The following is a 27,965-nucleotide window of genomic DNA, read 5'->3' on the forward strand; positions in this document are numbered from 1 at the left end:
TTCGTGAATTATACCGTCGCAAACGTGGAGCAAAATAAAGAGAAAATACGGCAAGGTTTACAGTACTACTACGATAAGGGCAAAAATGCATATCAAGCCGCCAATAAAATTTGTGCAGTTTATGGACCCGATACAGTTTCCATTTCCACCGCACAACGATTGTTTCAACGTTTTCGTTCTGGTGTAGAGGTGGTCGAAGATGCGCCAGGCTCCGGAAGGCCTGTCGTCGAAAATTGCGATAAAATCGCTGAATTGGTCGAAAGAGACCGGCCTAGTAGCAGCCGTAGCATCGGTCAAGAGCTGGGCATGAGTCATCAAAAATTCATTTCAATAAACAAAAAAAAAAAATTCAATAAAAATACCGCAAGACTTTTTTGACAACCCATTATGTCAGACCAAAACCCATGTTCATTTTCGTGCAATGACGCGTAAAAATATAATTGCATCCCTGTTTTAGCTGTCATTTTACAAAACACATATAACGCCGTTAAGTTGCAGAGGAAGGTAAGTTTTAAATATATTTTAATTTTTGTTTAAATTATAAAGATTTGTTACATTTACAATGAATACAGCATGTGCGCCAATTCACAATAGTCATTCTCAATAAATTGACCGAATCAGCAGTTCACATATCACTAGATACTGCAATGGGTGCTCTCTTGGCCTTGCATAATTCGGTATAGGATTTTTGCATTTTGGGTAATCGTGCAATCTTGCAAGAGCAAGAGAATCCCCCTAATATATTTTTTTAATTTTGAATGAATTATGTAACCTAATTGATAAATCCTGTCTTTTAAGTCGGATCAAGATGGGCATAGTGTGCTAAATGAAACCAAAATCGGCCCAGTAGTTTCGGAGCTTACCCAGCACAAAACTTGACTTCTTATATTTGTATATACATATATGTATATAAATATGTATATACATACAGACAGTGCCTCACAAAAATATTCGGAAAATTAATTTCAAGGAAGAAATTGCCCGAAATTCTAACAAAAGTTTTATAAATATTAAAATATATTGTTTAATTACTGTACTAAAGTTTTAACTATCATTTAAACTCAAAAACTAAGTTTTAATTTTAAAGGACATATTTAAAAATCACTTCAACTGAAAAATTCATATCACAAAAGTACTCGTAAAAAAATTGTAGATATGAACTAAAATTAATTTTCATTTAATATCGGGTATCGTATCCATTCGTTTTGCAGCTATTTCTCCAAATTCTTTGAGAATTGCTTCTTGGAGGCCACTTTTAGATGCTATGTTACCTTTGCGAAAGCACGTTTCAAATCTGCTCACATGTGCTCAATCGGATTAAGAACCGCGGACTGATGAGATTGCTAAAGCTTTTGGAATGTTGTACAATATTCATAATTTGTATTGTGACTTAAAGTTTCGCATCGTTGTCCAGTTGAAATATGTAATGACTGGAAAGTCCAAATTTATCCTCGTTACCATTTAAATTATTTTTTAAGATTTGAATTAATTACCGGCAACAAATATTATCAGCAATAAGCTGCAAAGCAGTACATTTCCACTCTCGTGCTTAACCGAACATATTATGTACTTCTTTTGGTTTACGGAATTCACTTTTAGCCAAACTTTTTTGTCACAATCAGGTCCAAATATGCTGAACTTCGTTTCGTAACTAAAAATTATTTTTGACCATATCTCGAATTCCAAAAGATTTTTCTATTTTTTCACTTATAAGCAGCCTTATTCGTGGAGTTCGGTCATTATAGCCAACAATTGTAAGCGTCCTGCATACAGTTTCATCGCTGGCTCGTACTCCAGCATTACTGAGTGAGGCATTAATTTATTTCTGGAGCTGAAATGAATTTTCTCTAATTTTTCTCACAATAACAGCTTTAGCACGACTTTTAAGTTTTTTCAGCCTTCCTCATCGCTGCCCTAACTTCAGCGAGTTCCTCTGTAAATTGCTGTGGTTGTTTTTTCCTTCCTTTGAAAGATTAAATATTACTTTTCTTTCTGCGAATGTGGTTTCTTTTGATATTCTTCCCAAATTTTACACAATTTAACTCATTTTAAACAATTTAACGCATTTTACACAATTTAACCCATTTTTGACAAACAAAGACAAAATGACCGGATTCTACAAAAGTCTTATTCAGACTGAACATATATTGTTAGTGACTGATTAGAACGCCATTGCCAGTACTTAAAGTAGTTTCTGAATATGTGATGGTTATTTTTTAGAAACGAAAATTAGTTGGTGAAATTTTAGTTTGAATGAAAAAACGAAAATTCCTATGTAAAATGTATGGGAACCTAAAAATAAATAGCGACCCCTTAGAGTTAAGCTACAGCGCCTGGCTTTAGGGAGGATTTTTTGTTTGTCAATCACTAACATTTGTGGGGGTAAGACTTGAAAAAAAAATTAAAAATTTTTTTTTTGAAGCACCCTAATATACATATATCTTTAACACTAGCTTTAGTAATTTTCTTACAACACATGTGTTGATGTTGTACAAAGAAATGCGTTACAGAAATGTAATAAATTTGAAATTATGGAAATCAATATTTTCATGTATTTTCAATCATTCTTGCATATATATGTATGCAAATATGTATATGTACAAGCGAAACTGTGTATATGCACTGGCGCACGTATTTCACCCTTGTTACGCACAATTCACCCGAGCTGAGCATTTTTAAATGTAATGGTCATACGCCCAACAACATCTTATGTATGTATATTTGTACATATTTTGAGCGAATAGTAATACGTACGTACGTAAATATCTTCGTGGTACATGCAGCAAATAAGGAATTTATTTCATTAGAAAACATCCACATTCTACTTAACAAAAATACTAACTTGTATTAGTTACAAGAATGTTTATATACATATATATGGATGTATATCATCCTTTAAATTTTTAGAAACAAACCGAGTGATTTTAATGAGTATATGATAATGATAATGATAATTCTTTTACAACTTCTTCTTATAAACTTTGGAAGAAAAATATGTGTATACATAAGTACTTAGGGCTCAGTAAGACTACTCATATTTCCAAGTAAATATGAATGAATGCATTATAAATATTTGCATCAATATTTAAATAATAACAAATAATCGAAAAATCTATACTCACATAAGTCACAATAATTAAAGGCGGATAAATATTTTCATATGCCGGCAAAACCTAAAATACGGGGTGTGTTCAAAAAATAACGGAAATTTTCGTTTAAAAAGAATTTCATTTGTCATTTCCCTACATTAACCCAATACCGCCAACTGTTCTCATTAAAGGACACCTCTTCAAATAGTGATATCTGCACCTTAAACACCGAAAACTAAAAATGTTTAGTAATATGATAATAATTATAATTATGGCATATATGTAGATAGCACAAGAGGTACGTATATGTATATGGTACATACATATGAAATTATATACACAAACATTTGTCGATAGTGTCAATAAAGAGTAATTTCTGACGGTAACATAACTAAAAATCCGTTTGGTGAACGAGTAGTTAAGTCCTTACGAGAAAAATTACCTACAGCACCGAAGGAACAAAGTGTACATTTTGATAATTTTCTTACCAAACTACCACCTGCATTGCGACCCAAAACTTTTGGGATATAGAACTACTTATACAAAACCAAAAATAATGCAAAGCGATGCTTAGTTTATCACTCTAAGTGCCGCAGGCTTTGTAAATTGTGCACAAAACACTTTGCATTGATACATAAATAGCCCATTGCCCCAGGTGGGGACACCCATTTTTTTCAACAGTCAAACCGACAAATTTAATTTTTTTTTTTAACTTTTTATTTTTTATAAATTAATTAATGGGTTAATGTGGTCGTTTTTAAAATAATTCAATCAACCGATCGTTGAAACCCTTCTTAACTCGATTTTTGGGATAGCCTTTAGCTCTCACCGATGCATCATCTATGCTTGGAAAAGACGACCGTTTAAAGCTATTTTTATTTTTATAGTGATCAGATTTTATCCACTTCTGGTATTACAAAATATCATCGTGAAATAAATATGTTCCGTTAATTTCGTTAGATAACATGTATGTACATATAGTATGTATGTACAGTGGCTCACAGCCATTTTCCACACCCCATTTATTATTCAAAAATCCTCAATGTACATTCAAAGCTAAGTTATTTTACATTACGAACACTTACAAAAACATTCAAAACAATTCCTTCCTATGTAGAATACAAGGTGCGTTCCAAGGTACACAGAACAAAAGGGTTTTTCGGCAAAATTAATTTATTTTATTCAAAATAGTCTCCTGCTGCTTCAATACAGCTTTTTGCAGGGTCCAAAAGCATGACGAACGAGTGTTTTAGCTCGTTGGCCGTCTGCATAACGCTTTCCTTTCATGGGCAAATGCATTTTTCCGAAAAGGAAGAAGTCGCATGGTGCCATATCAGTCATGATGGTTAAAATGTGATTTTTGGGCAAATAACCGGCCAGAAGCGTCGATCGATGAGACGGATTCTGAGCAATTTTTGGTCGTCAGTCAATTTGTGCGGAACAAACCGTGCACGGGACGTCGACGGAATTTCCGGTGATCACGGATTTTGATTGGCCCACATATCGATCGTCATTTATGTTATCACGACCACTTTGAAAACGTTGAAACCACTCGTGAACTCTGCTACAGGATAGACAATCATCGCCATAGTTTCATCACCATTGTTTCATCAATTTCGATGGAAAGTCATTTGTATGGCGTAAGTATGGCTTAGTTAGAACCGAAGAATCTTCGTGGCATAGTTAAACATGGTGGAGGACACGTAATGGTTTGGGGCTGTATGTCAGCTGATGTCGGCAATTTAGTTTTTATAGATAAAAGTATGGATAAAACCATTTATTTAAATTTACTAAAAAATAATTTGCTATAAGGTGCAGAAAAATTTGGTATTCTACAATAAACAATGACCCGAAGCACAAGTCACAACTAATGCAAATGTGGCTTATATGGAATTGTCGCCATTTGGTAGAAACGCCGGCACAAATGCCTGATCTCAACGTAAAAGAGAATTTATGGAGTGTTCTCCAGAAAAACATTAGAAAACGTCATATTAGCCACCAACAAGACCTTAAAACTGCGTCAGTGGCAGAATGGGAGAAAATATCTCCAGAATACACTAAAAAACTTGTTTGTTCCATGCAATCCTTGCTAAGATCGGTTTTAAGGTCCGTATCCAGCTCTCAAGTTGTTGCTCATTATACATTATTTCTTCAAGTAATTTTGACAGCAGGTTACGCATTGTGAATGATCGACATTAGAAGAACAAGAGAGAATAAACAAAGAAAATAAACTTTGAGCGTAATATGTATGTATATATGTGCGTAGTTACATAAATATTTTCCTTGCGATTTAAGGAATGTTGTTGATGATTTTTAAATTTTCAAAATGAACTATACTTCATAATAATGACTTTAACTACATAATTTAGGATGAATTTAATCATTACTTTGAATTTCCTTCAAGAAACAATTATTGATTTCACGTTTCTTCGCAAAACCAGGTTTGCCATATTTGCATTTTATTGAAAAAATGTATTAAAAACTAGTACTAGATTTCTTTAGAGTTGCATACTAGCACAAGAAAATTTACCACAGGAACTTTCCTTGACCATTTCTTAAGCGTTTTTTTATATGAAGTTTTTACATTTCTTGAGAGCTGGATTCTAAGCTTTAAAGCGAAAAGGTTACCCTCCAAAATATTAATTTACAAAAAACTTCATTTAATTTTAAGAAACATTCATGTATTTTTAAGTTTCATTAAGCACACGAAATAATTGAAAAAATTTATTAAAAATTAGTACTAGATGTCTTTAGAGCTGCATACTAGCACAAGAAAATTTACCGCAGGAAATTTTCTTGACCATTTCTTAAGCGTTTTTTTATATGAAGTTTTTACATTTCTTGAGAGCTGGATACTAAGCTTTAAGGTTGGTACGCAGCTCTCAAGTAATTGCTCAAGAAAAAAAATACATTATTTCTCAAGTAATTTTGGCAGCTGGTTACGCATTGTGAATGATCTACATTAGAAGAGCAAGAGAGAATAAACAAAGAAAACAAACTTTGTGCGTAATATGTATGTGTGTATGTGTATGGTAACATAAATATTTTTATTGAGATTTAAGAAATGTTGTTGATGTTTGGTAGGTTTTATACAACATTTCAAAATGGAATATACTTCATAATAATGATTTCAACTAATTTAGGATGAATTTGACGATTACTTCGATTTTCCTTCAAGAAACAATTGTTGATTTGATGTTTCTTCGCAAAACAAGGTTTGCCATATTCACATTTTACTGAAAAAAGTATCAAAAATTGGTACTAGATTTCTTGAGAGCTGCGTACTAGCACAAGTAAGTTTGTCGCAGGAAAGTATCTTGACCGTTTCTTAAGCGTTTTTTTATATGAAGTTTTTACGTTTCTTGAGAGCTGCGTACTAAGCTTTAAAGCGAAAAGGTTACCCTCCAAAAGATTAATTTACAAAAAAATTCTTTTAAATCTATGAAACATTCATGTATTTTAAGTTTCATTAAGCACACGAAATAATTGAAAAAATTTATTAAAAATTAGTACTAGATTTCTTTAGAGCTGCATACTAGCACAAGAAAATTTACCGCAGGAAATTTTCTTCACCATTTCTTAAGCGTTTTTTTATATGAAGTTTTTGAATTTCTTGCTGGATACTAAGCTTTAAAGCAAAATCCTTGCTAAAGCAAAAAGGTTACCCTCCAAAACATTAATTTACTTAAAATTTCAATTAATTCTAAGAAACATTCATGTATTTTTAAGTTTCATTAAGCACCCGAAATAAGCTGTGACGTTGATTTACGTGGTATTTTGTTTTTGTTGTATATATTATACTTAAGAGGAAATTATTTTGAATGTTTTTGTATGTGTTCGTAATGTAAAATAACTTAGCTTTGAATGTACATTTAAATTTTTTTTTAAATAAATATGATACGGAAAATGTTTCACATTTTATTTCTTATAAAAAGGTACACGAAATAAGCTGTGTGCCACTGTATATTGATCGATATACATATGCACATATGTATGTATATGGTATAAATCATAATAATATTATGCACTAAATGAAACGTTTTTGTTTTTGTTTTGTAATAAATTTCTAATATTGTTAATTTTTGTCAAGATGCGGAAACAACAGAAAATCGCACTGTCTGGTGAACATTAAATTTAATATTAAAAATTCATACCAAATCAACCGCAATAGCATAATCGGCGAAGTCGTTGTTCGAAGTTTGTAACAACTAAAAGCAAAAATTTAAAATCCTATAAAATATATGTACATACATATACTTATGTAAACAGGTTAAAAGAATTCTCTGCTTTTTAGCACTAAAATTTGTGGTCCCGTTTTTTCGTCATCTAAAGACTATCCCGCTAATATTGTGCAATTTAATAATGTTTTGCTTTCCACCCTTTTTAATTTTTTCGCTTTGCCTCCATTGCTAACAAAACCGCATAATGTTGCAAAATCTAAAAATTAAAGTTTTTATTTAAATTCGTAATACAAGAACTAGAACTGAAACGAGATGAGCGTACACTTTTGGCGTATGAATTTCTTTGACGCGACAACAAAAGTCGCGTTATCTATGGCGTCGCCTGGCTGTGTGGCATGATTAGAACCGTTAGCAAATAAGCTCACTGAGAACAATAGCATAAGCAAGAATGATAGAATACAAGATTACGACGACCGCCATTACGAAACGTCATAGTTCCGTGTTGAGAAGAACATGAGTGAAAAACTGTCCAATGGCTTGCAAATTGTAAACAGAACAGTAAACACTTTTGTAAATTCGCAAAATATTATTAATTCTTTCGTTTTTAATGAAAAGTTTTAGTGAAGCGATTGAATATTGTTGAGTGAAAAGATTTGAATCATTTCTAAAGAAATATATCGGCCTATTGATAATAAAATTGTCTATTTAGTTGTGATTCAAATGGAGAAGACGTTTCATGTGTTGTATATAAATATATACATATGTATATTATAAGTTCAGATGTATCAGATGTATGAAATTATGACAAAAGAATTGTGAAGTTATATTGAAGATATATTTGTAACATATTTTTAACCTATCGTCAACTAATTCCAAATAACGTGAATGATTAAATCAATTGTGTTTATGATATTTCAGTCTTTCTTTTATTGTACATAAACAGATATTTATATTAGTAATAATTCTAATATAAATATGAAAATAAATTAACTTAATCTATAAAACTAAAACTACTTATATCTTTTCGCGAAACAATATTCTAAACATTCCACTGAAATTTTTCCTGCAAAGACGAATGAATTAATATTATTTTGGGAATTTCCAAAAGTTTCAGGATGCAGGTCGCAATTTCTGTCGGAAACAAAAAATTCAAAGAGATGCATATTTTTTAACCATTTATCTCCTAGTTAAACTAAAAAAAGTTTAAAATTTTTTTATAAATTGAAAAAAGTGGTTTTTGACGCAAAAAATTTGACTATATGTTGTTAAAAATATGTTCAAACTAGATTTTTCTTATTTTTTTTTTTAGTTTAAATAGAAGATAATTTAATGCCAAAGATAATAAACTTTGCCCCAATTCCATACGAAGTTTAATTTTTTTTCTATCTTACCCGCCAATTAAGAAAAAACGTAAAAATGAAAAACCGAGAAATCGCGCGTCAAAGTTTTCGCTTTCTGCCCAAGCGCTTATACATACATTATACAAGGTGTTTCCAAAAAAAATTGGAAATTCTTTTGATTTAATATGCAGTTTAATTGACTTTACTCAGTTTGATATTCTCTCCTTATTGCATTTATCTCTTTTTCTCATTTCATTACGAACTCTTTATTATACTGTAAACTGAAAGGAGTCGACAGAATTCAAGCGACATCTGTCAAATATTAAAATACACAAATTCTTATGGACACAGAAATTTAGACAGCTGCACGACTACACGACAGCAGGCTCTCAGTTGTCGCTCTCGCTAAATTAAAAATATTTCTAATTTTGCCGACGACAGTAGAGAGGAGTAGTGATGCCACTAATATGGAAAATGTAAAATTATTCAAAGCTGATCTGACGTTATTTTACAAAGAGAAGCATAAAATAGCTCTGTTATATCATTTGTAATAACAATTGATAAGTTAAAGCAAATATATTTACTTATTTACTTATTTTTTGCATACAAAATTTCACTTTTAACAAAATATTAAAATTTCATTGAAGTGAAAGTTATTAGTATTCAAAATGGTCAGCTGTGTTATTTAGTGTACATGCCGGCCATTGTATGTCGGTGTCGTCTTACAAATGTTCATATAGTAGGCTTCACGACGCCACTTGCATTTCACCGTCGTTTAGTCATGGCGTGTCGCTCTATATGTGTTTACCACATTATTTGTAGATCAGAAGTGAATTCTTCGTATTTAAAGCTTAAAATCGATTATTTTGCGAGAAAACTTGATTATCGGGTAGAATCGGAATCGAGTTTACCATCCCTACTGGCAGCCATCGCGTGCACATATAATAACCTCCGCCCAATAACCACCACAAAAAAAAAATATTTTTTTGCCATGTTATTTACATATATGGAAAATAGAAAATTTGAAAGAGGCACCTCTTAATATTAATATTAAGAGCTCATCTTTTGAGTTACTTTTTTCACATTTTCGAAAGTTTTTAGCCTGTTTTTCAGTTGAAAAAAAGGTTGTCTCAGAATGACACACCCTAATGTACATATGTATGTAGTTACGAGTGCCACAAGTATACTTACTTGTTGTAGTATACGTATGAGGTGGGAATTAAAACGCACTGATTTCCACACACCTTATAAAGGTTTATTAATTGTAATTAATATATATAATTGTATGTATATTTTGTTTGGGTTTTCTGCGAAACCCACGGTGGTACACGGTTGGCGAACTCGCTGCGTCACGTCACTCCCGTCACTTGGGGGTTTATTAAAACCCAATTGCGGTGATTATTGCGGTAGCACAAGTGCAAAGATAAAATGATGATAAAACTGAATTTCGCGGACGACTGTCTTTCTTTACGGATGAAACGGTAAGAGGCCAATCACGGTCGGATCAATCCCTTTTGATGGTTTGGGTGGTGAATATTAACTGACATTACGAGTCGTCTCGTTAATAATCGTATGGTTGTTGTGTTGTAGTAATGATCGGTGTTTGATGCGTGTGTGTGTATTGGGGTATGCTGTGAGCTGTTGTGTGATGAGGTGTTGTGACGTGACGTGATGTGTGGTGATGTGATGTTGCAGAATGCTCATAGCTCATGTGAACATCCCGGCCCCCCTAGGCGAATTAATCGGCTAGGAGCCTTTGTAGCTGTTGTAGTGTACTGAGTACAGCGCTCAACCCTGTTGAGCGTCGTTGTTGCTGGCGATGAGCGTGGCGTGGCGGAGATGGTCGCGTACGTCTTGTGGTTGGTTGGGTGCGTCGTCGTCGCCGGATAGGATCGCTGCGTGGTCTGGTACAGGAATTGGTGTGATTGGCTCGTGTGGGAAATCGATGGAACAGAGTGTGGTGCGGCCTGTGGCAATATTGATAGGCACCGTTAGCCCAGCACTCTATGGTGGCGTGGTCATCTGCCATGCAGGTCATGCAATGTCCGTGAGCCCTTGCAACCTGTTGACGTTGAGCGAGCTTCATACTTTGGAAGATGGTGCATTGTTTTAGAGCAAGCGGGCGATGGCACAGGCTGCAACATGGAGGCCCCTGTGGCTCTACTAGCTGCTCTTCTCCTATTTCTCTCACTGCTGCGGCGGATAGCGGGGGGCGCATAACATTGGCCCTTGGAGCGGCAGCGGGTGCAGCCGACGCTTTGGGTGCAGTGATATCGGACCTTACGGTGTTGGAGGTGGTTTGGGTCTCCTCTACGTCCATTTCTATGGGAATATAAGATTGCAATAAATTGATTTTATTTATAATGTTATGATGTAGTTGTTGTAGCTACATATCTATACAAATGTATATGTATAATAAGTTGATCTCCAACGCACTTGTTTGAATTTATTTTTATGTACGGACTATAAATCGGGTTATTTTCGAATTAGCGGAATTGTTTTATTTTTCGAGTTATTTTGCGATTTTGGTTGAAGTTGTTCTCGCCGTTTGGAAGAAAACACAGTTTGGTGACTGGTCGAGTTAATATGCCGGTTTGTGTTCGCACATCGACTACTCTTATGTGACCATCTGCTCCTCGATGAACCTTTTCAATGCGGCCTAGTCGCCATTCTGTTGGAGGAAGGCATTCGTCCTGTATGATTACGCATTCTCCTGCCTTGGCTTCCTTCTGGGCCGTTTTCCATCGATATCTCTCATGGAGATCTTTGAGATGGCCTTCCTTCTATCTGTGGCTGAATTCGTGATGGAGAATCTTGATTCTTTCCCATCGATTTATTAAAGAGAGTGAGTCTCCTTCTGTGTCAGGTACGGCGAGAAGAGGAGCTCCTCTGAGGAAATGACCTGGTGTAAGAGCTGTGAAATCGGAGGGATCTTGCGAGAGTGGTGATATAGGTCTTGAATTTAATACGGCTTCAATACGAGTGAGTAGTGTAGTAAACTCCTCATAATTGAATTTATGATTACCAGCCGTTTTCTTTAAATGGGACTTAAAGCTTTTTACTGCTGATTCCCAAAGTCCGCCCATGTGTGGAGAACATGGAGGTATAAATTGCCAATCGATCCCTTGGGGTGCATATTTATTAACTATTTCAGGGGAGACTTCTTTCATGAAGTTTATAAACTCCTTCTGTGTTGCTCTTTGGGCTCCGACAAAGTTTTTCCCATTATCGCTCATTATTTTTGAAGGAAATCCGCGTCGTCCGACAAAGCTCGAGGTGTACTGCCTTTGTCGTAAAACATACAAAGACAGCCTATATACATACCCTTTGCTAAATGAAGATGACCTTAAAATGGAGGCCTTTATCTGGAAAGGTCCAGCAAAATCAACCCCAGTGATGGTAAAGAGTAGAGCATAGTTGCAGCGTTCAGGTGGTAAAGCTGCCATGATCTGCGTACGCATTTTGTGTTTGTACATGGTACATGGTTTACACATGAAAATCGTCCTTTTGATTTGTGGCTTTAGTCGCGGTATATAAAATTCTTGACGGACCATTTGTTGCATTAAGCGATGCTCACCATGCAGGGTAAGATGGTGCAGATATGCTAGAAATAGGTAAGTAAAACGGGATTTCTCTTGAATAATGATGGGATGTCGTTCGTTATAACTAAGGCTGGAGTTCGCCAATCTTCCATCTGCCCTTATTGATCCCTTAGAATCCAAGAATGGATTTAATGCGAGAAGTGAGCTTCCCTTTTCGAAAGGTCGCTTTTCGAGCAACTTTGATTTCTCTTTGCTGAAATAGCGAGTTTGTGTATATAATATTAGACTGACCTTAGCATGTTGCAAGTCGGAATGCGTTAGTTGTACGCAAGGATCATCTAGTGCTCCTTTCATTTTTAGTTTAAGTCTTTGAATGAATTTGTTCATTTAATCGCCAACTGCTGACGACATCGGAGGTGTTTTTGAATACAAGTAAAAGAAAATCAAATCTGTGAAAATCTATAAACTGTGTTTTGCTTACCGGAAACCGCAAGATGAAGCTTTATTTGGGATTATGTCTGGTGGCGCTTGCGGCCGGCATTGTGGTGGCTGATGAAAGCAAAGGACCCAAAGTAACCGATAAGGTTTTCTTTGACATCACCATTGGTGGTGAACCTGCTGGACGCATTGAGATCGGTCTTTTCGGCAAAACAGTGGAGAAAACCGCCCGCAATTTCAAAGAATTAGCTGAAAAGCCAGAAGGCGAAGGCTACAAGGGCAGCAAATTCCATCGCTTCATTAAGGACTTCATGATCCAAGGTGGTGATTTCACCAAAGGTGATGGCACTGGCGGTCGCTCCATCTACGGTGAACGTTTCCCCGATGAGAACTTCAAGCTGAAGCATTATGGTGCTGGTTGGTTGAGCATGGCCAATGCTGGCAAGGACACCAATGGTTCACAGTTCTTCATTACCACCAAACCAACTTCCTTGTTGGATGGACGTCACGTCGTTTTCGGTAAAGTTTTATCCGGCTCGAAGGACCATTTAGTTACGAGTACCTCTAGTATACTTACTTGTCGTAGTATACTTATGAGGTGGGAAATAAAACGCACTGATTTCCACACACCTTATAAAGATTTATTAATTGTAATTAATATATATAATTGTATGTATATTTTGTTTGGGTGGTACACGGTTGGCGAACTCGCTGCGTCACGTCACTCCCGTCACTTGGGGGTTTATTAAAACCCAATTGCGGTGATTATTGCGGTAGCACAAGTGCAAAGATAAAAACGATGATAAAACTGAATTTCGCGGACGACTGTCTTTCTTTACGGATGAAACGGTAAGAGGTCAATCCCGGTCGGATCAATCCCTTTTGATGGTTTGGATGGTGAATATTAGCTGACATTACGAGTCGTCTCGTTAATAATCGTATGGTTGTTGTGTTGTAGTAATGATCGGTGTTTGATGCGTGTGTGTGTATTGGGGTATGCTGTGAGCTGTTGTGTGATGAGGTGTTGTGACGTGACGTGATGTGTGGTGATGTGATGTTGCAGAATGCTCATAGCTCATGTGAACAATATGTAAGAGCATATACAAGTATAAATTTTAACACATGTTTTGTTTCATTTTTTGAGCGCTTTTTCGCTCATCTCGTTTTGTTCCTCTTTATCAATTCTCGCCTATTTTCGCACAAAGATATTCATTTTAAATATTCTGTCCTTCTATATTACTTGAAGAACTTTGCAAACAAAATTCTCCTAACTGAACATCGACGCGTTGAAAGAGAAAGCAGTATAAGGGGTTGCTTACTTGGGCGGGCATTATTTGGTTGATTACGTTGAGCGGCATTGCAGATGAGAAACGGCATGTTGATGGCAGTAAAATTGTGTGTGTTTTTATGAGGAACGAACAAAGGTATCTAGATACAGTGAATCACTTAAGGTAGTATACACCGTATATTATTTCTTTTATTGTTAAATAAGTTGAGTTTTTATGCTGAAAGTAAAATAAATTTTATTCTCATTCACTTAACAAAAATATATAAATAATGTTTGATAAAAAATATTTAATTTTATTAAAGGAATAATAGAATAATTCAAGTTAATGTAAAATCATGTAAAAATTCATATCACAAAAGTAAAAGTATACAGCAGAACTATAGGTTTATAAAAAATGCTGAATTAAAAAAAAAGAAATAAATTAGTATTTGGTTGGTCAACCTTTGGACATAATAACAGCATTAAGACGTGATGGCATAGATTTTAATAAGTTTTGTGTGGTTGTGGCCGATATTTGGTTCCACTCTTCTAAAAGGACCTTTTTTAACTCCTCCTTATTTCTTAAATCCCGTTTTCGTATTTGTCGTTCCAGATGCTCCCATAAATGTTTGATTGGGCTAATATCCACTGACTGTGGTGGGATTTTTTAAGCTGTTTTCGAACATTATACAATTTCCTTTACAATTAGAGCGGTATGTTTGGGGTCATTATCTTGTTGGAAGATGAATGACTCTTCAATACCTTATTTTATAGCGCTTTCTTTTAAATTATTTTGGAGCATGCTTAAGTATACGTACCGTTCCATTATGTTCTCAATAAATATCAAATTACCAACTCCATTGGCCGCTATGCACCACGAAACCATTACGGAGTCCCATCCATGCTTAACAGTACCACTAATATTGTATGGACTAAGCTAGCTGTTGATTTTTCACCAGACTTGTCCACGTCCATCCGATCCATGAGTATTGAATTTGCTCTCATCTGGAAAAATAGTTTAAAAATTTTGATCAAACCTTTGGTATTCTTTAGCGAAGACAATCCTTTTACGTCGATTTTCTTTGCTAACTAAATGCTTTTTCCTAATATTTCTGCCGTGATCACTTGCAGAATGCAATACGCGACGAATCGTTTGGGCATTACATTGCTTTCCCATTTCGTTTTCAATCTCACTTTTAATTTTTGGAGCACTTTTTTAGGGTTTTCTTTTATTTACCAAACGATAGCACGTGATTTTTGTCATAAAATAATACGTCCAGAATGCGGCTTATTTTCGATAGAACCAAACGTTTTATTTTTGTTTACCATTTTTTGAATTATAGCATGGCTTTTACCAACGATTGCCCCAATTTCCCGCAAAGATTTATTATCTTTATAATGTTTTATTATTATTATTATTTTTTTAAATCATTTGGAAATTATTTTCCCCTTTGCACCATTGCTGAAATATTTGTGTAAATATTCCACGAAATATATATTTTTTATATTGAAATGACTACTTCGAAAATAGGGGCAAATTTTTTACAAAAATGCTTAATTTTAAACCACGCAAATTCTATGCTCACCAAACAAACGTTCGCTGTATACTTATCTATGTGATATTATTTCTGTACATATTTCTGAAAATATTAGCTAGCAATAACGGGACACCATGTATTAATTGATGCGTACGAGACAACACAATTTAAACATTTCAAACAAAAATTGGTGTTCGATTTTTAAATTGGGTACAGTTTTCGAATAATTTGAAACTACAAGTGAGGTGTATACTAACTTAAGTGATTCACTGTATCTGTATTTACATTTGCTAACATTTAGATGCATGTAAACTTTCGCTTATTTAGGATTAATTTTGAATACCGAAGCACCATAATGGGAATATAATGACACGAAAGTATTTTCTTACGGAATAATTTGTATGTATTTTAGGGCGCTTAAAAAAAAATTTTGGAATTTTTTTTCAACTCTTACCCCCTCAAATGTTAGTTATTGACAAACAAAAAATCCTCCCTCAAGCCAGGCGCTGTAGCTTAACTCTAAGGGGTCGCTAATTTATTTTTAGGTTCCCATACATTTTACATAGGAATTTTCATTTTTTCATTCAAACTAAAATTTCACCAACTAATTTTCGTTTTTCAAAAATAACAATAACATATTCAGAAAGTTCACTTTTCAAACCCAAAAAAATATAACAACAGGTATAACCGCACATTTCATACTCTTGCAATTCGCAAAGATTAAATACGGGGTAATATCTTCAGGTACATGTTGTTTGTTTGTTATATGGAGTATAGAACAAGTTTTCACACGATTTTTCATTATAAGCACAATATCCCTTATTATATCTGTTATTAGAAAAACATCTTAATAGACAAGATGACTCACATATTGTCCCATACATGCGGTATAAAGACACCCCAGAGTTCGAAAGTCTTTATATTAGGTATATGAGGGCTAGGGAAAGTTTTGACCCAATAATTTTACATACTTTAAAGGTACTATTCGAGTCAAGTTTTATCTAGCCAAGTGAAGGAATCCAATGAGATGTAAAATTGTGTAATATGAGAATTAGGTGATTTCGCTCATTTTAAAACTGTAACACAAGAACGTCATCAAAAGACCCCCACATCCGAGGTTATTTTTTACTGTTCATTGGGGCCGTAAAACTCTGTGGAGGGGATGCTTTGCCTTCTCACTTTAGTTCGCCTTCAAAGAATATACCTTGGCTACCCACAGAATACTTGGTCAAAGACCGGAAGGCGTGAGCTACTTGACCACTCCCAAGTGAATGGTGAATATCAGCTGTTGGCTGCAGTCCCACTAATATGTACATTGTTTCGGCGGTAGCTACTAGCAACCACAAATAGCAGTGGTAAAGCGGTAACAGCAGAAAAGCAAAAACAATTTGTATGCAAAATTTAAACAAAACCAACAGCAGCGAGTCTCATCCCTAAAACCTTTAGTTGAGTAACTGAAAGAAATGAAAAGGAGAGCCGTAATTATAGTAAGAGCAAAAAATTATACTAATTGCTACGGAAGAAGAAAATAATCAAAAATATTTCTGACAACAGATACAAAATCCATACCAGTCAACCAAAAATCCTTTTGCACCATTCTCTCTATATAAGTATGTTTGTTAGACAGAATTTTTTTTAATTATTTGTCATGTCATGTAAAGAAACTAACTGTGAAAGTGAATTGCATATAAAATTGTGAAACTTTAAATACAAATATCTCGAAAACTATAAGTCTGAGGAGGATAAATGTGCATACATTTTTTAATTCTTGGTAATTGTGCCCGAAAACTTATTAAGTGATACAACTTAGTTCCAAATTGAGATACCAAACTGTAGTTTGGTTCAAAGGATTGCAGTAGTTAGAGGTAGCTGTGGTTTGAAAATCTTTAAAAAGTGGGCGTCAAAATGTTCCTATCTCTTAAAGTTCTAAAGCTGCTACAAAGCAATCCGCCTAGAGCAATTTCCATAAGAATTTCTACCGACAAATTTACTAAAACCCCTAAGCTAAATCAGCCAAACTTGCGCAGAGGAAATTTTCTTAGCATCCCCTTCAAGAGTGTAACAATAGTTGAAATCGGGATAACCTCGCCCACTCTCTATTTAACTAATAAAAGTGCAAAAACTAAATAAATAAGAATTCCAGAAAGCCTTATGTGCTAAGTTTGTCCCATTTATGACTAACTGGAGGACCCGTCCACGCTTTACTGTGGCTGACTACTACCATCTATGTACTTATATGATTTCCATTAGTAAAATTATAACTATTAGTTAATGAGACATAGCATTTTTGAGAAGCAAGTTGTGCGAGTTTACAAAAAACTGGATCATAAAGCATTTCGTGTTTTAATAAAGCATTACTTTTTGGGGGAAAATACTGTTGAGTTTGGGCTCTGCGTCAGGGAAATCCACCGTTGAAAAGAGATTTGCTAAGTTGGAAAAAGGCGAAATGGCCACCGAGGACAGTCACGTCCTAAAGAGGCGCACTGCGTATTGTGTTGCAGTTATTTTCTACTATTCCAAATATTAAGCAATTGTATTATTTTTGAAGGAGGATTAGTTTGAAATTGTACGCATATACATACTTCATCGTTTCCGTTTAAATATTCCTCCCTAGAGAACTCCGACAGTAAACACGTCCGATTGCTGCTAAAGGTCCGAATCCAGGTCTTAAGTAATTGCTCAAGAAAAAAATTATTATGTTTTGAGCTGTATTCAAGTAATTTTGACAGCTGGTTACGCATTGTGAATGATCCTTATTACAAAAACAAGAGAAAATAAATATTTTTGTTGCAATTTAAGGAATATGAATGACCTAGTCAACGTAGCCGCTGTGTTTTAATTCGCTAAACTATGTCAATGTCGTCATATATCTCTTACAGCTCATCGTTTCATCGAATGCGATATTCGCCGTGGCCAACGGGCAAAGGACCGTAAATTTTTCGCAGAATTTTCTCTCGAAAACTTACAACGTCAACTCATCAGTTGTTGTCATCGCCCAAGTCTCTGCACCATATATCAGGACGGGAATTTGAGCGACTTTTAGAGTTTGGCTTTTGTTCGTCGAGAGAGGAATCAATTGTCTGCTCAGTCCGAAGTAATACCTGTTGGCAAGAGTTATTCTGCGTTGGATTTCTAGGCTGACATTGTTGGTGGTGTTTACGCTGGTTCCATTCCAAGACAGACGAAATTATCTACAACTTCAAAGTTATGACTGTCAACAGTGACGTGAGTGACGATGTCTGAAACCTCGTTTGGTATCGAACGGCTCGGAGAGGTCCTTTCCGATTCTGACGGAGCTTTTGGTGTTGCTCAACGTCAGTTTACACAGCCGTATTAGTTTTACGGGGATACCAAATTCAGACATCGCGGCATTAAGGCAGATCCTTTTCGTGCTGTCGAAAGCAGCTTCAAAATCGACGAAAAGGTGGTGTGTGTCGATTCTCCTTTCACGGGTCTTTTCCAAGATTTGGCGCATGGTGAATATCTGGTCGGTTGTTGATTAGCCAGGTCTGAAGTCACACTGATAAGGTCCAATAAGTTTGTTGACGGTGGGCTTTAATCTTTCACACAATACGGTCGATAGGACCTTATACGCGATGTTGAGGAGGCTTATCCCATGGGTTCTCCTTCTCCTGGCGTTGTACTTTCACTGTCATTCAGCGGGCTGGAGAAGTGTTCCCTCCATAGTTTAAGTGTGCTCTGGGCATAGGTGACTAGATCCCCATATCGGGTTCTACAAGAGTATGCTCCGGTCTTGAAACCTTCTGTAAGCCGCCGCATTTTTTCGTAGAATTTTCGAGCATTACCCCTGTCGGCCAGCTTATCAAGCTCTTCGTACTGACTCATTTCGGCCTCTTTCTTTTTCTGTCTGCAAATGCGTCTCGCTTCCCTCTTCAACTCTCGGTATCTATCCCATTCCGCGCGTGTTATGGCCAATCATAACGTTGCGAGGTAGGAAGCCTGTTTTCTCTCCGCTGCGACACGGCACTCTTCGACGTACCAGCTGTTCTTTGCATTTTCTGAAGACCAATGGTTTCGTAAGCAGCTGTGTGTAAGGAGCTTGAAATGCCGTCCCAAAGTTCCCTTATACCGAGTTGTTGACGAGTGCTCTCAGAGGGCAGCAGTACAAGCCGAGTAGAAAATCGTTCGGCTGTCTGTTGTGATTGCAGCTTCTCGACGTACAGATATAACCATATTTCGGAGGCTGAATTTACCGACCGTAGTGCCAAAGATTCCTTTTTTGCCCACCCTGGCGTTAAAGTCTCCAAGCACGATTTTGACATCGTGGCGGGGGCAGCTCTCATAGGCGTGCTCCAAGCGCTCATAGAAGGCATCTTTGGTCACATCGTCCTTCTCTTCCGTCGGGGCGTGGGCGCAAATTAGCGATATGTTGAAGAACCTCGCTTTGATGCGGATTGTGGCTAGACATTCATTCACCGGAATCCAACACCAAACTTGCGCTCCTTTAAATGGCCACTGTAGTAAATGTCACAAGGACCTACTCCTCTCTGTCCTTGTCCCGTCCATCGCATTTCTTGGACGGCGGTGATGCCAGCCCTTATTTTCACGAGGACATCAACCAGCTGGGCAGCGGCACCTTCCCAATTAAGGTGCACCATTCCAGGTGCATGCCCTAATATCGTAGTCCTTATTTCGTTTGCCATGGTCGTCATCAAAAGGGTGACTTCTCTTCCGAGGCTGTTGGTAATTTTTCATTAGTATCATTTTTTACGTGGCAGGTCCCAAACCCAGCACACAATCCTACGGAGGGGATGTTTCGCCTTCTCACTTTAGCTCGCTTTCAAACGGATGTTCTTAGGCCAGAGGATTCTTGGTCAAAGACCGGAAGTCGTGAGCTGCTTGAGTCATATGTAAAAAAATCGTTTCTGACCACTCCCAAGTGAATGGCGATCAGAGAACTTTCCTCACTTGTGTGAACTTCTACACCTAACTCCATCTTCCATTTTTACACATGACTCCATCCTCCTTCTTTTATATTATGCATTGATAATAAATCTTTAAATATATTAATTCAAAAAAATTAATTTTAAAGAATTGCTAAATTCATGTTCTTCATTGCCTAACAAGTTTTTTATTTTAATACGCACTGGAGAGTTATTAACAAAATATATACATACATACATATTATTAAATAAGCAAATGTCCGAGCAATACATACATACTATGTACATATAATGCTATTTGTTTGTTATACTTGTCTAAACATAGTTACATATAAATATAGTTATTCTTCTGTTTATGTACATATGCCGTGAGCGTCTACAGATCGGGTAAACACAGTCTTCTCCTTCATTTCTAACAGATTCTTCTCATTGGCTAACTCCACTTGCCGCTTGTGTCATCCTAATTAGGTTGCTTTTTCCAGCAATTAACTCATTCTGTACGTATGGTGTTTAAGAGGCGGACGGAGGTTGTTAGTAGCACATACATATGTATGTATGTAAGTCCGCGATTACATTAACCCATTGTCTACTCTTTACTTTAACCCATTGTCGTTTCTTTTTCCTTATAGGTATTTGGGCCACTCTATCACATATATTAATCAGCTCTGTCAATTCAGAAATACATTTTATTAATTAAAACAAAGATATATCACCCTTTTTACTATCGTCTGAATCAATTTGTATGGCTTCCTCCACACATTTCACAATATCTTTAATTAATTCGATTTTTTCGTCATACTCCATTTTCTAAAATATTTATATTATGTTATGTATATTTGTATACATATTTGCAAATTACTTACCAAAAGATGAAACTAAATTTTTTAAATATATTCAAAATATTAATTTCAAAAAAAGATACGCAAATGCAACTATGTACTACGAAAGAAAGAACACGAATGCCGAAAAACGTCGCAGCGAACTGTTACGAATAAGAACACAAAGCGAGTTGCTGAACACTGGAAACTCGGCGCTATTCTCCTCTCCTCGTCGCCCCCTCGCCTATAAACCAAGAGTTGCCGCAACAAAAGTTGCCTCGTGTAATAGCGCTCTAAGTTGTTCAAGTGTTTACATTCACATTAAGCGAATAAAGTGGATGCTTACATTCATGCATATGTATACTCGTATCATTTTGGACGATTGGTTTTTTGTTTAAGAGTTGATCATATGGCTGGGAATTAAAACTCTATGTGGAGATTTCTGCGTGATTTCTCGTAGATATATACTTATGTGGGTGTGTAATATATTATACACAACGTTATTTAAGGGTTGTACATAAGGATAATATTGCGTGTCTATGTCTTACAGTCGAATCTACTAGTTATAAACTACTTTATAACTACGCGACGATCTTTTTTCCAAAAGAGCAACTGGCATTTTTACCACCTGTTCGGGTTTGATGAAATGAAAATTGGCAGATTTCCCTCAGAAATCGTCTGGTCTTCAACGAGTACAAAAATATTATATTATGCAGCAGATAAAATACAATAAATCATTAATTTTGTTTAAAATTTAAATTAGTATAAATTTAGTGTATCTTTAGCTAGATGCCAACTGGTACGATTATGTAATAATTTTATGAACGATTGTTATATACATATATGCATATGTACATATACATATGTATTATTAACATATTTTATTATACGATTTTGTATTGTATTACTCATTCAGCTTGCTGGAAATACGTTAACTTCGATTGTTCCGAAGAAGTTATAATACACTCCACAAATAAAACAGATTTCATACAAGAACTTGATTTTGATTGTCTAGTTTGTATGGTAGTTATATAAATACATATGTATAGTATGTACTCGGGATTCCGACCTGGAAATTTTCTTAAAATATTTTAGCATGCTAAATTTCATGATGATATCTTGTGAACTAAAAATAGTTCCATACACGAACTTGATTTTGATCGTTCGGTTTGTAAGGAAGCTATATGCTATAGAAATCCGAACTGGAAAAGTGTGGACGAGTTCACGTATATGCAGACCCATACAGAGCCATGTCCGTCTGGCTAAATCGCTCTAGCTCATCTTGCCAATTATTTATATAACATAGGTATATAGTATATTTTATAAGATTTAAGGCGTTAACTTCTGGGGCTAAAAACTTAATATATCCTTTTGAAGGTATACAAATGGTACGCTAACCAATTAGGCTTTTCAATCATACTTATTTAAAAACAACTTGTACCCTGTTTGTCTTAGCTATATGCTATACAACATCCGATAAGATTGTGGATACCCCACCATATTTTTTATTACTCTTTCAATATTTCTTCCAAGTGTTGAACGATTAAAAAATTGCACATACTATTGGTACATACTGTAAGTTAGCAAGGAATAACTGTATGATATTTACAGTAAGCTTTTGCTTCGTTTGCAGAATGAAGACTTTTTAATGATCATTTGCATTTTGCACGCAACAAATATTTGTGCGTTTGTGTTTGTAAATAATTTTTATAAGTATTAGTACATAAACTTGAGATAGGTAAAGTTTCATCACTTGTTTCTCAGTAAGTTGTTTTAGTCAATACTTATAAGATTTTATTTAGTGAAATGCCAAAATACTTATATACATAGAAATAATAATATTGCAAAAATTGATTGTTTAGAATCATTTTAATGGACTGAGGTACGGCAAAATCGCAAAATTATTCTATGAGTAAAGCCACAATTAAAAAAGTGATCAAAAATTAGAAGAAAAATGGTGGACAAGAGAATGCGCCAAGATCAGGCCGCCCAAGGGTAACCACTACTCGCGAAGAGACTAAAATAATCAGAGAAGTGAAGAAAGACCAGACTATTTCATCTCGATTTATTCAGCAGAGCTTTCAAATTAATATTTCTGAGGGAATGCGAGAAGATGGTAATTCCAGCAACTACAGGGTCAAAAAGCCTTTCATCAACAAAACTAACTTGAAGACGCAATGAATTTGAGGTGAATGTGTCAAAAGTTACTATCAAATGTCGCCAAGGTTTAGAAAAAAAAAAGTAATTTGGAGAGCTAATTCCAAATAAAATATATGAAAGGCAGCGAAAAAATTTGGTTAAAGAGTCATGAGAGGCTCCAAAGTAAGTGCATCCAAAGGGAGGTGGAAGATACAGATTTTCCAATCTGATAATAAAAAAAGAGAAAACCGTTAAAAGGAGGTCCCTCCCGTTTCTGAACTTAGGCACAATTTACATTTTCTTTTTCCACCATTTTTAGGAAGCCAAATGGGAAAGTGATCATACTGATAAAAGCGGGCATCCGCGACTGGATGTTCTGCTCTTCTCTCCACATTTAGTTTCTTTCCTACGGGTGTTGATGGTTTGAAACTTTGCCGACCAGCAGGACGATTGAGTTTATAAGCGACAATACTGACCGACTGATAGATTGTTGTTGCAATTTTCTAAATGCAGACGTCGATACAAAATATCAGCATTTTTCGCAGCCACATCTACGAAATGGTAAAAAAACCCTGTCATCAGATTTTGAATCTTTGTGTGGGTATGGTAACGACCAATAAGTCCATCCATTAAGTCTACTTTCCCAATATTGCTATTATATTGCCGTATAATTTGGGGGCAATCTACTTTAATTTGCTGCTTTTGGTTTCAATCGTAGTGTGCAACTTTGGCCGATTGCTCGTTTTCATTTCTCTTTTAAATGGCTGAATGCCACCGTCAGTTGATGCCAATTGGACTGTCTTTCCACAAAACCGTGTTAATATGGACACCATATGCAGCACCCTCGTACTCAATTGGGTAGCCTCTTTCTTCGTTATTTACATCCTTATCCAACGGAAGCTCACATTTGGGTATTCGGTTCGCTCAAATCGTGCCCAAGATGTAGATGCCCCTTGCGCAAAAATATGCCAACAAGAAGTTGTCGAAGTAGAGCATGTGATGAGCAAAATCAGGTATTGTTTGTGATAATCGTACACGACATTTGTAGTACCTCCAAGATCAGGCTGACCTGGTAAAATAATGTTATCGCCAGCGCCGTTATAGACTTCGAAGCAATACGCAAATCCAGTGGGCTCACACAAGATGAACAATTTTATTCCCCACTTGTGTGGCTTATTTGGCATATACTGCCGAAGATGATGTTTTAATTATGTGCTACACATTTGCTCATCGACGAAAAAGCGAGCAGGCTATGGAACAGAATCTAAGTGTTTATGGAGTTCACCTGACAATTTTGGGATACGAAACAGTGGATCATATCCCGGGTTACCTTTTTTAATACTCTCGCTTTCATCTCTAAAAGACGAATAATTGTCTTTTTATCGCCAAAAACTGTTTTACAGTCATTGTTTCTTGAATTGAAGTGAAAGAATTTTTACCCCAATAGCTCTCAAAATTCGGATAGCGGTAAACGGATATATAAGGTTGTCAAAAAAATCTTGCGGTATTTTTATTGAATTTTTAGTTGTTCATAAAATTGGTTCCAATAATGCGATTCAAGTCAAATATGCGCCGTTTTGTTCGATGACACGTTCCCAAGGAGATGCCAACTTCATAATGCCCCTCTCATAGAAGCTCGCTTCCCTAATGGCAAAAAAACTCGGAGAGCCAATTTTCACAGGACTCTCTTGTGGCCAACTTCAGACTACCAAGCGCGTCCGCCATTGACAGAAACAGGTGATAATCACTTGGTGCGAGATCCGGACTATACGGTGAGTGCAAAAGAACTTGCCATCCGAGCTCCCGGAGCTTCTGGCGCGTCGCTAAAGATGTGTGTAGCCTGGTCCTTATGGAAGACAATTCGGTCTCTGTTGATCAAAGATGGCCTCTTCTGCATGAGTGCTGCCTTCAAGCGATCCAGTTGGTGGCAGTACAGGTCCGAATTGAGCGTTTGGCCATAGCGGAGCAGCTCATAGTGGATTATTCCCTGCCAATAACACCAAACACACAGAAGAAACTTCCTGGCCGTCAATCCAGGCTTGGCCACCGTCTGGGCCGCTTCACCGCTTTTCGACCACGACCGCTTGCGCCTTACGTTATCGTAAGTGACCCACTTTTCATCGCGAGTCACCATACGCTTCAAAAACGGGTCGATTTTGTTGCGATTCAGAAGCGATTCGCATGCGTCGATACGGTCAAAGATGTTTTTTTGCGTCAATTCGTGTGGCACCCATACATCGAGCTTCTTAGTGACTCCAAGCTTCTTCAAATGGTTTATAACGGTTTGATGACTCATGCCCAGCTCTTGACCGATGCTACGGTTGCTACTATGCCGGTCTTTTTCGACCAATTCAGCGATTTTATCGCAATTTTCGACGACAGGCCTTCCGGAGCGTGGCGCATCTTCGACCACCTCTACACCAGAACGAAAACGTTGAAACAATCGTTGTGCGGTGGAAATGGAAACTGTCTCGGGTCCATAAACTGCACACATTTTATTGGCGGCTTGAGATGCATTTTTGCCTTTATCGAAGTAGTACTGTAAAATATGCCATATTTTCTCTTTATTTTGCTCCATGTTTGCGACGCTATAACTCACGAACGACTTAAAAGAAACGACAATCGTTCAAACACGTGTTAGCGCGTGAAATGAGCTTTCCAAAAAGGTATAGCGATGCGACGAATAAAACTAGAACTACTCGTTTTCAGCGCCAACTAGCGAAAATACCGCAAGACTTTTTTGACAAACAATTATAAATGAGTACTAGTAAAATACTTTATGGTGTAAAATGTCAACCCGAGAATCGAAATCCTCATAAGATTTGGTAGAAAAACGAAAACGATTATATGTAGTATATCGCAGTTGGGGTAGTATCGACCAGATTTTATCTATTTTTCCCAATACCACATACTATTAACATGTCACTTACATAGAAACCAATCATATAAAGTAAAGTCAGCCGGATGTTCGAAAATCCCGATATTAGGTATATAGGGGATAGGTCAAGTTTTCGCTTAAATTTATCTATGTATTTTAGGCACAAAGATACACTGTTATGAGTAAAACACGCTAGCTCATTTTCATTGAGATAATTCACATATTGGTCGATATATGCTCTATATAAAGCTCTCTCATACCAACTCGGTAGTAAAATTTAAGGTCTTTGGCGTGTTTAGTTATTGAGTTTTCGCGCTTTTAGTAGTTTCATCCATTTTCACACTGTAGGTAGAAGGTTTGTACATAGTAAATTTGGTTATTGTAGCTTAAGTGGTTCAGGAGATATGTACATTAAACATGTTACACGGCGGCGCCACACTCACTTTTTAAAAAAAATGTTTGTGCAGGTGCTCTTCTCACTGCGATTCTCTGTACCAAATTATAGCAATATAGCGTAGTTTAGTTTAGTTATGGCACTTTATATGTTTTCGGTTAATGGCGATTTGTTGGCGTGGCAGTGATCCGATTACTTCCATATACGATCTCGAAATTTCTTTTGTACTAAGTAACCCACATACCAAGTTTCATCAAGATAGACAGACAGTCAACCGGATTTCAACTTTTCTCGTCATCATCATCATTTCATTTTTCATTTATATACATATATATAACCCTATATCTATCTGGATTAGTTTTAGGTCATGCGTACAACCGTTAGATGAACAAAACTATAATACTCTGTAGCAACTGGTTGCAAGAGTATAATACAATTTTTTATGAGTTGGTGACATTTTATTAAAGGCCGCCTCAGGGCGGTCTTGCCCGTTGGATTAGAGCCCATACTTAGATATCCTTTTTTAGAGGTGTCTATCAAACCATTTTTCAGAGTACCAAGCGAAAAAAGCATTAATTTTTTGCCCACCCTAATATACAGTTTCCAACAAAACTAAAAAATTGAAAACCAAAATGATTATATCTTTTCAGAAATGAAATGTATTACTTTGTTTGTTTTTTTTTTAATACCCCTATATATTATAGAGCATCAATATTTAGTGCTGCCACCTTTGCGTGAATTTCAGCCAAAAGACGTCGAGACATGCTGCTTACCAAGTTTTGAAGAAGTGATGAGTGAGTATGTTTTCCCAGGATTCCCTAAATCTATTAAAATATCTTGCTTAATATCGGTCGAGCTTATCATCATTAAGTCAGGGCTTTGGGCAAGTCATGGTAAGATCTCTATCGATTTTTGATCGAAATATTCTTTCGAAACCCGATTTTTATGCTTGGGGTCATGGTCTTGCTTTAAAAATCTGCAAAAGCTACGATGGTGACGATGGTGGTATGACCCAAAGTTAAAACACGAAATGACGCTTCAAAAATACTTGAAAAGGCTAAAGCGTTAAATTTAAAAGTTAGCATCCGTAGTGTACAATGAAGAGCGTGTGCAGAAGTGTAAAAAGTTCTAGAATAGCCAGAAAATCGTTTATAAAGAGAAAAGTCGACTAAGCTGATTACAATTTGTTCGGAAACACATTAACTGTACAGTGAAACTAAGGGAAACAATATATTTCTCAAATGAATCAAAATTAAATTTTAAATACTGAGACGGAGTGAGAATATTGCGAAGGTACGATTAGTAATAATGGGGGTGATGCTTCTCCATGCCGAGTAGAATATGCCACTTTCTATACAACAGTGAACCAAATCGTAACTCGAAACTATTTTCAAATTAAGTCGTAATTTGATATTTATTTCTGGCATACATTTAGTA

The 27,965-nt window shown here is 36.1% G+C and overlaps 3 protein-coding genes across 3 annotated transcripts in view; 2 read left to right on the forward strand and 1 right to left on the reverse strand.

Annotated features, from left to right (window-relative positions):
- LOC120779467 (zinc finger protein 2-like) overlaps window positions 1–27,965 on the forward strand; it is a 192,195-nt gene that overhangs the window by 39,960 nt on the left and 124,270 nt on the right. The window lies entirely within an intron of this gene.
- Window positions 10,349–10,930, reverse strand: LOC120779785. The gene has a single exon (XM_040112161.1). The coding sequence runs from the start codon at window positions 10,928–10,930 to the stop codon at window positions 10,349–10,351; it is 582 nt and encodes a 193-aa protein (XP_039968095.1).
- Window positions 12,550–22,052, forward strand: LOC120779786 (peptidyl-prolyl cis-trans isomerase 5-like). Its single transcript, XM_040112162.1, has 2 exons — window positions 12,550–13,188; window positions 22,034–22,052. The coding sequence occupies exons 1-2, from the start codon at window positions 12,647–12,649 to the stop codon at window positions 22,050–22,052; spliced, it is 561 nt and encodes a 186-aa protein (XP_039968096.1). The 5' UTR covers window positions 12,550–12,646.

Source organism: Bactrocera tryoni, unplaced genomic scaffold, assembly GCF_016617805.1.
Source record: "Bactrocera tryoni isolate S06 unplaced genomic scaffold, CSIRO_BtryS06_freeze2 scaffold_11, whole genome shotgun sequence".
NCBI classification, from domain to species: domain Eukaryota; kingdom Metazoa; phylum Arthropoda; class Insecta; order Diptera; family Tephritidae; genus Bactrocera; species Bactrocera tryoni.

Bases quoted from the DNA above. Each gene is read 5' to 3' on its own strand.
- LOC120779785 (XM_040112161.1), bottom strand. From the start codon at position 10,930: ATGGACGTAGAGGAGACCCAAACCACCTCCAACACCGTAAGGTCCGAT.
- LOC120779786 (XM_040112162.1), top strand. From the start codon at position 12,647: ATGAAGCTTTATTTGGGATTATGTCTGGTGGCGCTTGCGGCCGGCATT.